This window comes from Tyto alba, unplaced genomic scaffold, assembly GCF_018691265.1.
Source record: "Tyto alba isolate M040663 unplaced genomic scaffold, T.alba_DEE_v4.0 Super-Scaffold_39, whole genome shotgun sequence".
NCBI lineage: Eukaryota > Metazoa > Chordata > Aves > Strigiformes > Tytonidae > Tyto > Tyto alba.
Window position 1 is genome coordinate 7,426,634 of NW_024881314.1, and position 15,084 is coordinate 7,441,717.

Consider the following 15,084-nt stretch of genomic DNA (forward strand, 5'->3'; position numbering starts at 1 on the left):
TGTTAGTCCAGCTTCGCACTAATCCATCCAGGCCAACACTGAGGTCAGAAAGCACCTTGGGCTCCAACGCAGGCTCCTTGCATCCCATCGCAACCCTGCCAGCCTGCCGCATCCCAAGCTGGGGTAAAGCTCTGCACAGCACACCCTACCCCAGCCCCGTCTGTTCTGCATCCCTCCCCAGCCCTGCAGGGTCAATGGGAGCCCATCAATTCCCAGCATAAACCTGCACCCAAGCCCTTGCCCACAGCATCCACCCCGGAGGTGCACCCACAGCCAAGGCAGCATTGCACAGCTCCAGTCAGTGTCTTTAGTATTTCCAGTTCTGGAGGGCAAGTCCCTACTGTCTGCTTCCTATTTGTAGGAGAAACTCGGCCATAGGTTTTTAACCTGAGTGCATCCTAAACCAGGACTTTGGGAAGAAGAGGACCCGGGTCTGTGCACTGCCAACACAAAGCCAGAGCTGTCCCTGGAAGGGCAGGGTGGCAGCTGGGTGACACAGCCCGCTTGGACTGTCCCCACGGGTGCCTGCATCCCACTAACAGCACTCACCATCAGACAGGGAAAACACAGCCCCGTGCCCACAGGTCCCTTTGCCAGAGCTGAGTCTGGCAGGTGACACTTGTGACACCTGAGATTTAGCCCTGGACCTGCATCCATGCCGATCCTGCACCCATGCCGGTCCCGCACCCAACCTGATCTTGCACTCAACCCAAACCAGCTGCCAACCCCGCTTCCCCAGAAGTTTGGCCAAAAATCAAGAAGGTTTGAGCCCAGCCGCTCCTTCTCCTGGGCACCCACCTCGCCCTGTCCCTCTGCATGTCACTTAGGAAGCAAACACGGATGAAGGTCACCTTTCTCCCGTCCTGCCTTCCTGTGAAGGCTCCTGGAGCCACTTGCCAGGCACCATCCCCACCTCCCCCATCTGCTCCATCCCATAAAGGTATTCAAGGCTTCGGTGTCTAAATAACCACACAGAGCTGGTGGGTATCATGGAGCCCAGCAGCCACAAAAAACAAGCAAGGCAGAAAGCAGAGCAAGGAAAAAGGTGGGAGAGCAGCCACGGGGCTGGTGCTGTGCACGGTACACGCACGGCAAGGATCCGGCACAGCTCCGCTCTGCTGCCGCCGCGTCCTACCCTCACAGTAATTAAGGGAGTTAAAATAAATAGGGATGGTTTCATCCCTGCAGGGATAATTCCTCCTCCCCGGGGTGGTGTGTGCCTGCAGGGCTGCCCCAGAGGTTGGGGATGAGGCAGCCAAAGCCAGCAGGTTGGAAATGGAAATTTCTCAAGAACGGAGGAAATAGCTTCTTTCTGGGGCGTAACCAGCCCTCTCCCTCCAACAACTTTATTTGCCGCTGTCGTATCCCTAAATAGCTCCTCAAAGCAGCTGCTGGGAGCTTACATCTCTTTCACCTCTGCTCCCCTCCCGGCGTCGGGAGATGGGCTCACACAGCTACGATTTCCAAAGCAATTCACCCCAAGCAGAGGGAGAACACCCCAAGCACAGCCACCCTGCAGCCGCTGCCTGCCCCAGCACAGCCCTCCAAACACCAGCAAGAGTTCGGGGAGCCCAGAGCCCCGGGAGGGTTGGGTGTCTAAGGCTGGGATTGGAAACCATGAGCCTCGGGTAGGTCTGGAGCCAGGGATGCGCTCGGGGTCCTTTCGGAGAAGGGGTGATGTTGTGCCAGGAGGGAAGTGGTTCCCTGGGCGCAGTGGGACTGGTACCCCACTCCAGTGACCCCAGAGGTTGGTACCCCAACCCCAACGTGTTTGCCATCCCTGCCCGGGGCTGGGGCTGGATCTGGAGAGAAGAACACACGAGGCAGGAGAAGCGAGCGAGCGAGGGGAAGGTACACGCAGGGGCCGATGCCTGCGCTCAGCCAAAGCGCTGAAGTCAGCACTCTCCGGAGCCATCTGTTCCCGGCGAAGCCCCGGCGCAGACGGACTCGCCCGGGCTCCCGGATGCCGCAATTCGGTGATTCATGCGGTGAGGGGACGGCGTAAAGCCGGACACCGCCTCTGCGGCCGCGCTAACTCCGGGGATGGAGCTGGGAAATTATACATTAGCCGTGCTATGGAAAAGCTTTTTTTCCACCATTTTTCTGGTCGCATGAGCTGGCTTTTAAATGGCAGCAGAGGTCTTTACTGCCGGGCCAGAGACCTGACTCAAGCTGGTTTTTCCCTTATTTCAGAGCACCCCGCTTCACAGGCTCTAAATACTCGTTTGAAAAGGCCAAGTTCAGCAAGCAGCCTATTAGCAAAGCCAGCAAGAGCCTCTGCACTTGTTTCCCAGGTGTAATTGTAAAATGCAGCATCAACAGGAGCTTCCGGGGTGTCCCAGACCTGCTTTTTCCCTGGATTACTCCAAGCTGCCCGGCAGCCCATGCAAAGCAGGAGCCCCAGGGCAGAGAAGAGCTAGCCTGCGCAGCTCTGCAACCCAGGGAAACTGAGGCACAGCACCGCAAAGCAGCAGTGGGAGGTTGCAAAGACCCACCCAAACAGCACTTACTGTGCCACCCCCCCCACACACCGTGACGAGTTCGCTCTGCTCCGTCCCCAGCCCGGCTGCCCTGCGGAGCAGCACAGGACAGCAAGGAGAGCGTGGTGCAGGGACCTGCGGGAAGGGGACGGCGCAGCTTTGCCCAGCCGGTCTCGAGGCTGTCCCTCACCAGATGCTGATCTCCACCAGCTTTGTGCGGTCTCATTAAAGCTAAGCTGAGCCATAACTCATCGGAGCAGGGAAGTCCACATTAAGAGCTGGCAGTGACAACTTTCAGCTTTTCAGGCCTCCTTCCAACAGCAGATGGGTGTCACTCACAGCATCGCCTTCCCGGATCCTTACTTACTGTGGAAAATGGCTTTGGAGCTGCAACTCTGGCTGCTCGGGAGAGTGGAGGGTGAGGGGGGCAGCCACCCTCGGGACTACCAGAGTGGGGCCATGCCTGGAGCAAACACAAGGTTAATCATACCTAAAAGCAGAACCCAAATGTGAACGGGAGCTTGCGAGGGCCCTCACCCTGCTCAGAGCCCCGCCTGGCTGCTGGGGCTTTGCAGGCACCGAGAGAGCTGGGTCACACCCCCACCAGCCTCGGGGGTGCCAGGTCACCCCTCCATCCCCACTCAGCCCTTCTTTGCTCCCAGCACCACCTAATGACACAGGGACAGGGGATAAGGACCTTCACAAGTGAAGCTGGACACATCCCGGTCCCCGGAGAGAAGGATGAAGAGCACCGGTAGCGATGGGGAGGCAGGAGGCAGCAGGACACCCAGCTGGGGCTTGGGGACACAGGCAGCAGAGGAAGAAGGAACTGGAGGTATTGAATATGGATTTATGTAATTGTAACAATCCTTCCTCCGCCCAGGACGCTCAGTCCTCCATCCCTGCCCTTTGCTGACCTTGACCATCCCACGGCTTTCCTCCAGCCCAACATTAACCTCAGGGCCTTGGCCAAGTTCTGGGTTGAGGAAGGACACTGGGCTCAGCACAGAAAGACAAACCCCTTAATCGCAGCCCCAAAACTACCCTGAAGCATCTCCAGTTTGGGAACAGCCATTTGCTGTGCTCAGCACAAGCACAGTGGCCTGTGTGACGGCTACAAAAGCACCCTGACATCGACATTCAAAGCCATGGGGAAGAAAACCCTGAGGAAGAGGCAGCTCATCTCTTCCTGATACCTGCAGATTTGATGCAGCCACAACCACCCCTTCCGTCACGTTTCTGGCTGGGTTATCCACCAAAACGGCTGCCTCCTGCCCTGTGCACACCCCCCTCGGCCCCACACCCTGCTTTCCAAAGCGCTTATTCACCTCCAAACCCTGAGCTGATGTAATCTCCAGCTCAAGAGTTCAGCATTAGGACTGCATCAGCCGCGAGACGTAACGAGAGCCACATCACACAAGCAGCTGCTCGACAAAAGCTTTATTGCTCGTTTGTGTACGAGTTCCCAGTATCACATTTCCTGAGTTTCTTAATGAGCTTGCAAATGAGATTTAAATAGAAAAAGAAGGAGGGGAAAAAAAAAAAAGGAAAAAACAGAGAAGCTGGAGATCTCCCTTCCCTCAGGTTGGACCAGAGTTGGGGTGGGAGTACAGTGCCCGGTGGGCAAGTCCTTGACCACAAGAGAGGGCTCAGCAGAGATGGAGGTTGAGCGTGGACCTGAGACAAACCCCCGCCGGCTGCCCTGGCTCAGTTTACCCTCTGCCTCCACCACTGAGCCCGATTTGTTTCTGACACGCAGCCACCACCAATTGCCTTTGTCACTGTTTCCACAGGTCAGAGAGGAGCAGTTGCAATCCTGCAGCGCTCCCGTGGGGAGTGCAGGGGGTCAGGAACAGGGTGGGTGGCAGGACGGCCAGGGGAGGGGGCCATGCTGCCACGGCCCCTGCTCCACAGATAAAGAGATTATGTCTCATGGTTTGTAATCCGACCTAAAACCTGACACCATCACCAGAGTCAATTTGAGCTAAGAGAAGCATTTAATAAGCTTCAAAACACACAGGCCAAAAAAAAAAAAACAAAACCCAACAAAACAACCCACCACTGAATGAAGTGAAAGGGCTCAAGGCATTGCTTGCACCAGTCAGAGCTGGCAGGTACCAACGAACACAGGATCCCTCGTGATCCAGAACAAGGCAATTACACGCTTGTTATCCTAATCCACGCCACAAGCCTGGACCCAGGCTCTGACGGGGTTTAACTGTGGGAGGCAGAAGGCAAGTTAATGCCCTTGTCTGTCTGTTTAGAGCTCACACCAAGCGGAGAGCAAACAGTCCCTCCCTGCACGAGGAGCTGCATTGCCTTGGGACACGTCGCAGGAGAGGAGACGCGGTGCTCGGCTGGCTGCTCCGAGATTAAGTCAGTCACAGACAAAGAAGCCAGACTCAAGCAGCAGGTCCAATTTGGCTTTCCTGGAAGGATTTATTTAAAAAACAGTGATTAAAAGAAGCCTGCTTGGGCACGAATGACAAGGCAACGAAGCCATTTGGCTTGAGGCTTAAAGGGGGGAGGCAGCAAGACACCAGGAGGTTTCTCTGTGCGGCTTGCCATGGGGACAGTGCCCGGCCGGGGATCCTGCCAGCTGCACATCTCCCCTCACCTGCACCGGCCAGTTCATTAGTGCTCGAAGGACACGAATGACGAGCAACTCCCCCAGGAGTGGCAGCTGGCTGCAGAGATGCAGGGCCAGCCAGCAGCCTGATGTTTTGAGACATTCACTTTGGGAACGCAGAGTTCATCATTACTAGAGAGGCTCAAGTGTCACACACCTCCCCAGAGCAGCCACTAGCCCCAGGCACAAACCCCGTGCTCCCAGACCCCATCTGTAACCCGCTGGCACGGCCAGCTGGACCAGCACCACGTTCCCAATGCTGCTGCTTTAGTGACCAATCAGCTGCAGCATCTCCTGAGGATCCACTATCTTCTCCCGGGGTTTGCCAGCAGCTTTGCCTCTTGCCACTTCAGCAGCATCTATCTTCTCCCAGTCCGAGAAGGAAACAGGACGGACCCCTGGGGTGACGGTGAGAGAGAACTTAACCAAGTAAAAACAAGTTCAGCCTCACCTCCCTGTTAGCAGGGATCTGATGTGCCAGCGAACCCTGCCCTTTTCCAGCGCGGCGTCAGACTTCAGCCTCACAAAGGAATAATAATTTCTAACACCACGAGGAGAGGGATGGCAGGTTCCAGTCAACTTGGATCCGTCAGACCTTTGTGAGCCGTAACAACGGCGAGCACGGCACCACCTTAGGGGACAAAACACTTCCAGTTCACCGTTAAGCCTCAGACAGTTAAGAGGCAAAACACACACACGCTTTAATTGAATGCCTTTAAACACAGCAACAGCAAATTACTCTCTTGGGCATTTTAATCTTTCCCCTAACTTGCCTGGAAGGATTAATAGGAAAACCACTCAAGAGCAATAGCTCACTGTCTAGGCAGCTGACAGCAACATTTTACCCAAGGTTTGTGCTGCTTTTAATGGCCCTTCCTAGAAAGTGGTTGTTAACCTTAGCAGTGACACTGAGTTTGAGGGAATTCAAGTCCTGTTCTCCCTGGGCTTTGGAGCAACGGAACAGGAGCACAATGCATTTTCCTGGTTCAGACTTTGCTCCCAAAAGTGCCTCGCCAGACTTGCTGCCCCAGGATACCCAGATCCAGGGGGAGTTTGGCTGCATCATACCTTCACGCTGGCTGCTACAGCAGCTTACCCCCCCCAACACTGACCTCGGCTGCGCAGGATGCTCTCCACAGCCCCAAAGCCTTCTCTGGGGATGGACACGTCCAGCACACCCATCTGGAGATCCTCCAGCACAGACTGGGCAGTGTCAAAGCTGTCGTTCATGGTGGTGATGATCACGCCCGTGGGTCCTCTCTTCACCCACCCGCTGCAGTACAGACCTGCATGGGCACACGGAGCAGCCAGGTTCAGTCCAGCACGTGGCTGTGGACCCTCCTGGCCGCAAGTCCTTGCCCTGTCCCTGGGTGTCACATCAGGGTGCAGGCAGTGGAAAAATCCACCCCTGCAGTGGGAAAAGAGTGTGGCCCTTTGGCGGTGCTGTCACAGGAATCTGGGTACCTGCAGACCAGCACTAAGCAGCCACATCGCTTCAGTAATAGACTCCAAGGCCCAGTAAAACCACCACATAACCTTCAGGGCTGTTGGCTGCAAAACCAGACACCCCTCACATGAGCTGGGGACAAGCCAGGTCTTGCCTGACAGAGGTGGCTCATTTCCTCAGTTTCCATTCTCCAACTGACACATGTGACTGCCTTGTATCAGTGCCCTTGGTGAACAGCTTCCCACTCCAAAACAACCAACCCACCAGCTTTGCTCGACACGCATCCCACATCTATCCCTGCAGATAGAGACCTGAGACACCCTCCACTCTGCCCGAGCTGTTGGGGATAATGCCGCGCTGGGTGTCGAAGGGTACCACTGGGTCCAGGGGCAGGCTCCGGTAGCCAATGCTGCTGAGCACCAGCCCGCACTCCAGCTCCTCCACGTCTCCAGTGGGGATGGCTTTGGCGGAGTCACCTGAGCCCTGAGAGAGGGAGGAAGAGGCTGCAGACCACCAGAGAGTCACCAGATGCAGAGCAGCAGCCTCCTCTGGTCCCGTTTGGCATCCCTGACCCCGGGGTGTTTGCTAAAGGCAGCAGTTCAGCACGGAGAGAGAGAGCTCCCTTTAGAAGGGGAAAGGCTCTTGTCAGTGGTACCAGCTTCCCCAAGAGCCGGCCAGCGGCCACTCCAAGCAGCCGGGGAAGACAAAGCTGCCTTTGGAGAGAGTCCCAAGCTTTGTCTTTGGAGAGATTTCCTGATAGGGCCACACCAGCCCCCCCCAAGCCCATACCTCCAGGCGGGTCAGGGCCAGGCGGACGCCCCTCGCCCGCCTCCCGTCAGCGGTGGGCAGCACCTCCTGGGGGCTGCGCTGGAATTTCAGCCCCCACTCCCTGGGGGCTGCTGCCTGCGCCTCCATCTTCTCCTCCCCAGGCTTCTCTAGGGCTGTTTTGATCATCAGCTCAGTCAGTCGCTTCCTGGGCCTGGGGGCATCTAGGAAGAAAGAGAGCGCTTCAGGACAGAAACCTCAGCAAAAGCCCCTCGGGACATGGCACAGAGCCGAGGTCACCTCAAGGCAGTTTCAGTGAGGGTCCATTCAGAGTTTGTCATGCCAATGGGAGTCCAACGCCTTTGAGATGACAAACTACAAGTCAAAGTGACCAGGAGAGCTCCAGAGGCTCAAGGCCAGTGGGACACACAAATCAAAGCCTGCGATTTTGCTGTCTTGCTGGTGCTCAGAGGCAGCAGCCTGTGGATAAAAGCAAGTCTCTGGACACCCTTGAACTCGGTGTTTTCCATCTAGCTCTGCAGGAAGCTCTTAAATCAACAGCCTTGGGATCTCTCCTGCAAGGTTCCCCCAGCCCTCCCGAATCTCCTGCCCTCATCACTCAGCGAGTAAGCATCATTCCCAAGCAGCAAACAGAGAAACAGTCTGTTCCCTTGTCTTTGTGGCCTCCTAGCACTCTGGGGACAAGCCACATCACTGTCACCTGGCTTTCACATGCCATGCGTTAGGCACAGGGTTTCTCTGATGCGCATTCTGAGCGTCTCCAGATCAATCCTGGATGCTCACCTGTCAAGGCGAGTCCCCGTCTGGAGGAGCGTGGTGCATTTCCCTCACCTTTAACAGCACTTTCGAGGCCTGTGAAGTCAGCAGGGTCCAGGACAGGTCTGGCACCAGGCAGATTTATCATCTCCCGCAGCTCCTGGGAATTGCAGGCAGGAAGATGTTACCTCCAGGGCAGAGAGGTTGTCCAACAGCCCCGTGCCCTCTTCCCCCAGAAGTCCAGGCTAGGAGCCAGCAAATGGGTGCAGGAAGGAGGGCGCCTGGGTTCCCCACCCATTCCTAGACCACCTCTCCCCACCAGGGACAGGCAGGCTGGGGCTCAGCACTGAGAAACAGAGCTGCCCTCCAGCACCCCCAGCCTTACCTTGATAGTGAAAGCAACTTGGAGAGGTCCCCTCCTCCCAACCAGCCAGACACGCTTCACCTTGCTGCAGGCGAGAGCTGCCAGGGAGCCGTCAGTGATGTCTGTCTTCTGCAAGACAGAGACAGGAGAGTGGGATGAGGGCAGATCTGGAGGGAGCTGGGGGGAAGGTACAGCCTCTGAAGGTGAAAAATCATCAGAAAAGCAGGCTGTGCATGCAGAGAGCCTGGGCGAGGATGGAAAACAAGCCATCTCCCTTTGCACAGAGCTATTTGCACAGCTGGTCCCTCATCACCGAATGTACTTTCTGAGGCCATAATGCACTAGAAGTAACGAGCCAGCACCCCTGAGATTGCCTCAGGGGACCCACCCAAGCACGTTAACCTGGGGGTTAATGGAGCAAAGCCTTCAACGACCTCAACTTTGGGGTGCCTGCAGATGCTGTTGGGTGACTTCCCAACTCAGGATATACAGGCATTCGGGTGAAACCCACTGCAAACCACCGCTCAAATCACTGCCTGCCCGCCCCAGGCAGCTCCAAACAAACACAAACATCAACAGGGCTCAACTGATGGTTGGCATCTTGCAGCAACCCCACGCTCTGTTTCAATTGTGTGCATGTATCTAGACTGCAAGATCTTTTCCAGGGAAGCCACAGTGGGAGGGACACCAAACAATCAGGATAAACCATTCCAGACCAATATTCTTAACTGGAAACTGCGTGCACCCTCTGACACTCATTTCCAGTGCCATGTCCTTCACAGCATTGTCTCCCAGCTGGCTTTAGCCACTGGTTGTCAGTGACTCCAAGTTGTTTCTTGTTTTGTTTGGGGTTTTTTAATTTAATTTAGATATTAATACAGGAAATTGTTGCACATCTGTAACAAACCTCACAGCATTTCTTCAGGAGGGAGAGCCTTTTCTACCATCTGGGCCAGCAGCTGTACAGAGCAGCTGGCATACACCAGTTCCCAGCTGTTTATGGGGGAGCACAGCAGCAGGAGGAGAGGTCCACCATCTCGGACCAGCCACCAGTGTGCCCAGTGCTACCAGCAGAAATCAGGCTGCTGCCCTCAGCCACAGTAATCAAAATAAATCCCAATGGAAGAAGCTTCTAGTTTGGTGGTGGAAAAGGGCAAGTAGCTCCTCCTTTGCTTCTCATAAGAAAGGGATGAAGCTCAACTGCCAACTTTTTAGGTACCAGCAGCCCAGCGGGCAGCAGCAATCCAGAGAGCTCTGCAGTGTTACCTAAGGCACAGCTGCAGCCCTTGATCACTCCCTATGGACTGTGAATCCATAGGGTGCACCCGAGAGACAACAGCCTTCCCTGGGGAAAGACCCCTAAGACAGGAGAGTCTGAGGCTTGGCCGAGATGGGTGGGAACCAGCACCCACCCAGCAGGGAGTGAATCTGGGCCCCAGACTGCCTCTGCGGTGTGAAGTACCCCTGTGACTCACCCTGAGAAGACACAGCGGGGACAGGAGGACCCGGGCAATATCCAGCGCCACATTCCCGTGACCCAGAATCAGCGCCGTCTCGCAGCTCAGGTCAGGCTTCAGCTGCAGGGAAAAAAAGACCCATCCATGGGCAAATCCACCTGACTTCCATGATGTCCACCCTCTTGGGCATGCTTCCATCACTCAAATTTCCCTTCCACCCCTCTTTTCCCCCAGAAGAGGTAGTGCAGACAGGGAAACTCTACACCAGCCTCCTCCCCAAGCAGACACAGCAACACAGCCACTCCAGGCACCCAACCTGATCCCTCTCCCCTTCTTCTTGCTATGGCATCTCTGGGAGCAGGAGCTATTTTGCCCAAAAAACCTCCTCAGGCCAAAGCACAGCATCACCCCCCCAGGTTCCCATCCGGCCTGGCCAAAACATGCTGTCAACCTACAGAGCCAGCTAATCCGCTCTCACTGATGTGCAAATTGTTCACATTTCTACCATCTAAGAAGGATTTAACATGGTGCCTGCTAATCTTTTCCAATTGTGGGCCTTTCAGGATTTAATCTGGAGCTGAATGCCTGCATTTGGATGCAGGACGGGGAGGAAGGGCAGGGAACCACACCACTGTACTCACATCCCGGTTCTCGGGCAGCCCATTGTACCAGCCTACGAATGCTCGGGCCGAATAAACGCCAGAGAGGTTCTCCCCTGGGATCCCCAGGACCCGGTTATCTTCAGCGCCGTAACTCTGAGGAGGGAGCAGAGTCAGAGATGTCACTGTGTGCAGGGTTTGATACCAAAAGACAAATCTCCCCCTTTCAGCTGCTGCCAGGGACGCTGCACGGCTGCCAACCCTTCCCAAGGGCTGGGATCCTCAGTGGAGGGGCCAAACAAAGCCTGAGCACAGGGGCTTCATCCACCCATCCTGCCTGGGCTCCAGAGCCTAACTTGACCTCCTTGGGCCAAGGCAGAGCACGACAAGCTGAAGACTGAACAGGAGGGGCAAATTCTTGTCAGGCTGAAACAGGTATTGGCCATCACAAGGAAGAGGTTCCTCAACCACTGCCCCTTGAAGTGGGGTTTTAGAGACCTACATTTGATGCCATGCTCTAGCACACGCTCCTTGCAAGGCTTTGGACAAGCCTCGTAGCATCTGAGCTGTCTCGAGGCTGAGAGAGTTTACCACGATAATAAGGCACCCAGAAATGCCTCACCCAAGCCCTCTTCCCGAGATCCCAGTGGAGAATAACCCTGCAGACCTTCCCCGCGACTCCTGGGGAGCTAAGGCAGCGCTGGCTCTGAGGCGCGGTACCCACCAGCACCACGGCGTGGTAAGCCTGCCGCAGCTCTGCCACCGTGACGTCCCTCCCCACGGTGACGTTTCCGTAATAGGCGCAGCGCTCCGAGCGCGCCGTCTGCGTGAAGGCGTTGATCACGTTCTGCCAAGATCAAACAAACGCCGGGGAGTTATGTCCGAGCCCCCGCTGGGGCCAAGGCCTGCTGCTGACAGGAGGTCCTCGTCCCCGTCACCCCCAGCCTTGAGATGCTTCTCCCCCTCTCCCAGTCAGTTATTCTGAGACTTTTATCTAACAAGAGCCGTAGATAATTCACAGAGAGATAAGCACAGCTGTGACTCGGCACTCTTTCCACCACCCTTTGTGGAAAGGAAAATCCATCTTTTGCACGCGCCTGGGGAGGACAGGACCCTTCTGTAGGAAAAAAATGCTTCCCAAAGATGAGGCTTCCAAGGGAGTCCCACCAAACAACCCCTTCCATCAAGGGTGCTGCCTGCCAGACCCCCACCTCTGTCAGCCTCTCATCTCAACCCTTCCTAAAACCCACTTCATCAAGAGAGGATGCAGGGCAGGATGGTGCCCAGAGCCTTCCTTTCTGAGCAACACAGCAAAAACAACCACTTCACACAGCAAAGCAACCACTTCTTCCCCTGCAGCTCCAGATGGGCTCAGCCTGGTAACAGGATGGATACCGCCTTACTGCAAGCGCTGTCCCAAACCCACATCAGTTATGTCCATTCCTCCTCCCTCAGCTCAAAGGCATTCAGGTATTTTGGTCTGATGCTCTCCAGGGATTAGAGGAAACCATCACAAGATATCACTGTGTCAGGATCTCCTGTGTCCTACCGCTTCAGCCACCTCTACCCCAGCTCAGACACAGCCGATACCCCTGGGTACCACTCACACCCACTGCGAGGAAAAGGAAAATGGGTGATGTCAAAGAGCTCCCCGGTTTAACTTCTCCTTGCCCAGATGTGCATCTACAGCCCAACTCCATCACCCCTAATAGCAGATCTGTGCGTTCCCAGGCACCCAGAGCAGGTATGAACAGAGCAAACAGCAACTGCAGCAAGCGGGCAGGATCCCGCCAGCACAAAGTTTCCTGATCCAAAGAAACCCATCCGCGCTCCCTGGTTTCGCTCTAGGCCAGGCTGACCAGCACCAGCAGCAGCACGTCCCACCACAAACCCATGGTTTTGACCCGCTGTCCAGAGCCCTAATACCAGACACCCCATATCACCCAGCCATGGCCTTGCTGGGTCTCAGCACGGACAAGGAGGAGATGCTCCACACCACAGCAAGCCCTGAGGCACCAGGAAGGATGGTGACTGCCTTGCCTGCACCCACCACCATCATCATCTTTGTGGACAAAGGGAAGAAGCTGGCACCAACCTTCACTTCAGGGTGGTCCGGGGCCACCCCAAAACGGACGAGCCCAAAGGGAACGGGCAGCTTCTCATAGATGTCCACCTGGGCCCCGCCGTGGTGCTGCAGGAGAAGGAAGTCATGGTTAAGGGACAAGGACACAAAGGCCACATGAGCCCAGCAGCTCAGGAGGGACACGCGACGCTCGCCTGCTGCTGAAGGAAATATGGGGCAGGAGGGAGGGTTGCACCAAGATCCCATAGCCAAAAGCAGCCTCTTCCACGCACAGGATGATGCTGTACCTGTTACCGCCAGCTCAGATCGCAAGGTGTAGTAGAGAGTGTGACCCCAACCACCACCAAGCACATCTCGGGGGGGTTCTCCATCCTCCTACCCCCCCCCACAGCTTCTCTTCTGCAGTACCCATCAGGCTACCAAAAGAGCCTCCACACTGGCTGGGAAGCACCCAGCCCCGCACCCCGGGTGCTGGGGGACATGCCAGGCCATCTGCCAGCTCCCAGGAGAGATGCCCATGCCCTGAGATCCCCCTGAGCTGAGTCCCCTCAGAGCTGGAGCTTCAGACAGATGTTTCACTGCAAGGCTTTTGTTATCTTGTATTTTGAGTCAGCCTCTTCCCGGAGATTAAGCAGCCCTGAAATTTGTCCCTGAGGCTTAGTAACAGCTATTTTCCAAACACGTACTGGAGATAGCACAGCACAGTCTAATGACGGGGTTAAGCTGCTGCATCTCTGGTCGGTGCCAGCAGCTCAGTTCTGTGCTCGCGTCTCATTTCCTGACAGAGACCTGACTGCCCAAAGCACTAACATTTACAGACACTGGGTAAAGGATTAACCGTGTGCCTGATTTCAACTGGGGGAAGCAGGAGAGCTGCACATTCCCTTTAACACACCGCTAATGTCATCCCTGTTGGGTGACAACAGCTCCGAGAGAGGCAGATCTCTGCTGTTTCTTTGATTCTAGAAAAATCACTTGGGCTGAACTAGCAGCGACCCGGCCAGGTCTGGGTCCAGCCCCGGGGACGGGGGCTGCAGTGCCCACCCCAGGTAAAGGGAGCCTGGAGGACTCTGTGGGGTCTGGGCTGCCCCAAGCAGCCCCCCCAAACAACACAGACCCTGGCTGGGGCAGGGTCAGGAGCCCCCCCAAAACCACCCCCCAAGCCGCTGAGAGCCAGGCAGCGCGGAGATGCCTCCCTCAGCGGGCAGATCCCACCCCGGTACCTTGAGGATGTGCTGAGCCGTGTAAAACCCGGCGGGCCCGCTGCCCACCACGCAGACGCGGGGAGCGGGGGCAGCCGAGGCCAGCCACCGCCTGAAACCTGGAGGTGCGAAGGACAGAGAGGATGAGGTGCCACCCCCCAGGCCCGGCCGCGGGGCCTTCCCCCGAACCCAGCACCCACCCCCAGGGGCTCGTCCCGCCGTGCCGGCCATGGCCGCAGCCCGGCGGGGGAAGCCCGGGCTTTATGTACCCGGCACAAGAGGTTTGGGGCGCGAAGCGTTTCGAGGTCAAGGCCGGAGGCCCCCGCGCTCGGCCCAGCCCACGGCCTTGGTGATAACGGCCGAGCCGAGCCGGGGGTGCCGCAGGGGCTCCCTGGCCCCGGGAGCAGCACCAGAAAGCACCGTACGGGGCGGGGGGGGGTGTCCCTGCACTCCTGCCCCTCGCTCCACCGGGGCTGGAGCGTGGGCCTGGCAGGCATGGTGTCCGCAGCCCCGGTTCCCCCGGCCCCGGTTCTCCCGGTCCCAGTTTCCCCATTCCCCCGGCGCCGGTTCACCCACACCAGCCCCGGTTCCCGTTCCCCGCTCCCCAGATCCGGATCCCCCGGCCCCGGTTCCACCCTCCCCAGCCATGGTTCGACCGGTGCTGTTTCCCGTTCCACCCCCAGCCCCGGATACCCAAGCGCCGGGTCTCCTGGTCCCTGTTCCCCGCCGCCAGCCCCGGTTCCCGCGGTCCCGGTTCCCATTCCCTCCCCCGGCGCCGGTTCCCGTTCCCCCGTTCTCCCCCCTCAGCCCCGGTTCCCCCGGCGCCGATTCCCACTGTCCTGGCGCCGGTTCCACTCCCCCCAGCCCCGGTTCCCGCGGTTCCCCGGCGCCGGTTGCCCCGTGACGCCGCCAGGCCCCGCCCCTCACCGCGCGGGACGCCACCGCCCCTCCAGCACGCGACGCCCGGTCCCATCCCGGCTGCCGCCGCCGCCGCCGCCGCCGCCGCCGCCCGCCGTCGCCCCGCCCCTCCTCCCCGCCGACCAATCGCGAGGCTGGAAAGTGAGATGCTTTGCATAACTCCGCCCCCCACCGAGCCGCGTGCCCACGCCCCCTCGCCGGCAGCCAATAGCGGCACGCGGTTGCTGTCACGGCCATCCGGAAACGAGCGGCACCATAGAGAAGTACGGAAGGAGAGGCTGCGTCGCGGCCGCCCGCGCCACCGCTCTCTATGGCGAGACCTCCGCGGTACCCTGCCTGGGGCTCCCCGCATCAGCATCCTCC

At 57.6% G+C, this 15,084-nt stretch overlaps 1 protein-coding gene across 4 annotated transcripts; it reads right to left on the minus strand.

The window, feature by feature from the left end:
- Positions 1–3,905: 3,905 nt before the first annotated feature.
- On the minus strand, positions 3,906–14,828 carry FDXR (ferredoxin reductase). Of its 4 annotated transcripts, XR_006166269.1 has the most exons (13): positions 14,731–14,828; positions 13,825–13,922; positions 12,614–12,709; positions 11,243–11,365; positions 10,561–10,674; positions 9,938–10,039; positions 8,484–8,591; positions 8,174–8,258; positions 7,346–7,545; positions 6,868–7,039; positions 6,222–6,395; positions 5,561–5,740; positions 3,906–4,909 (listed from the first exon to the last, which is right to left on the minus strand). XR_006166269.1 is itself a non-coding variant. In XM_042802406.1 (12 exons), exons 1-12 carry the CDS (start codon positions 14,774–14,776, stop codon positions 5,377–5,379), a joined length of 1,449 nt encoding a protein of 482 aa, XP_042658340.1. In that variant the 5' UTR covers positions 14,777–14,828; the 3' UTR covers positions 3,906–5,376. The 4 variants fall into 4 exon arrangements, 3 of the variants coding, with proteins under 3 accessions (XP_042658340.1, XP_032858242.1, XP_042658341.1); XM_042802406.1 differs by lacking the exon at positions 5,561–5,740 and having other exon boundaries at positions 3,906–5,507; XM_033002351.2 differs by lacking the exons at positions 5,561–5,740; positions 14,731–14,828 and adding an exon at positions 14,004–14,051 and having other exon boundaries at positions 3,906–5,507.
- Between the last annotated feature and the right edge of the window lie 256 nt (positions 14,829–15,084).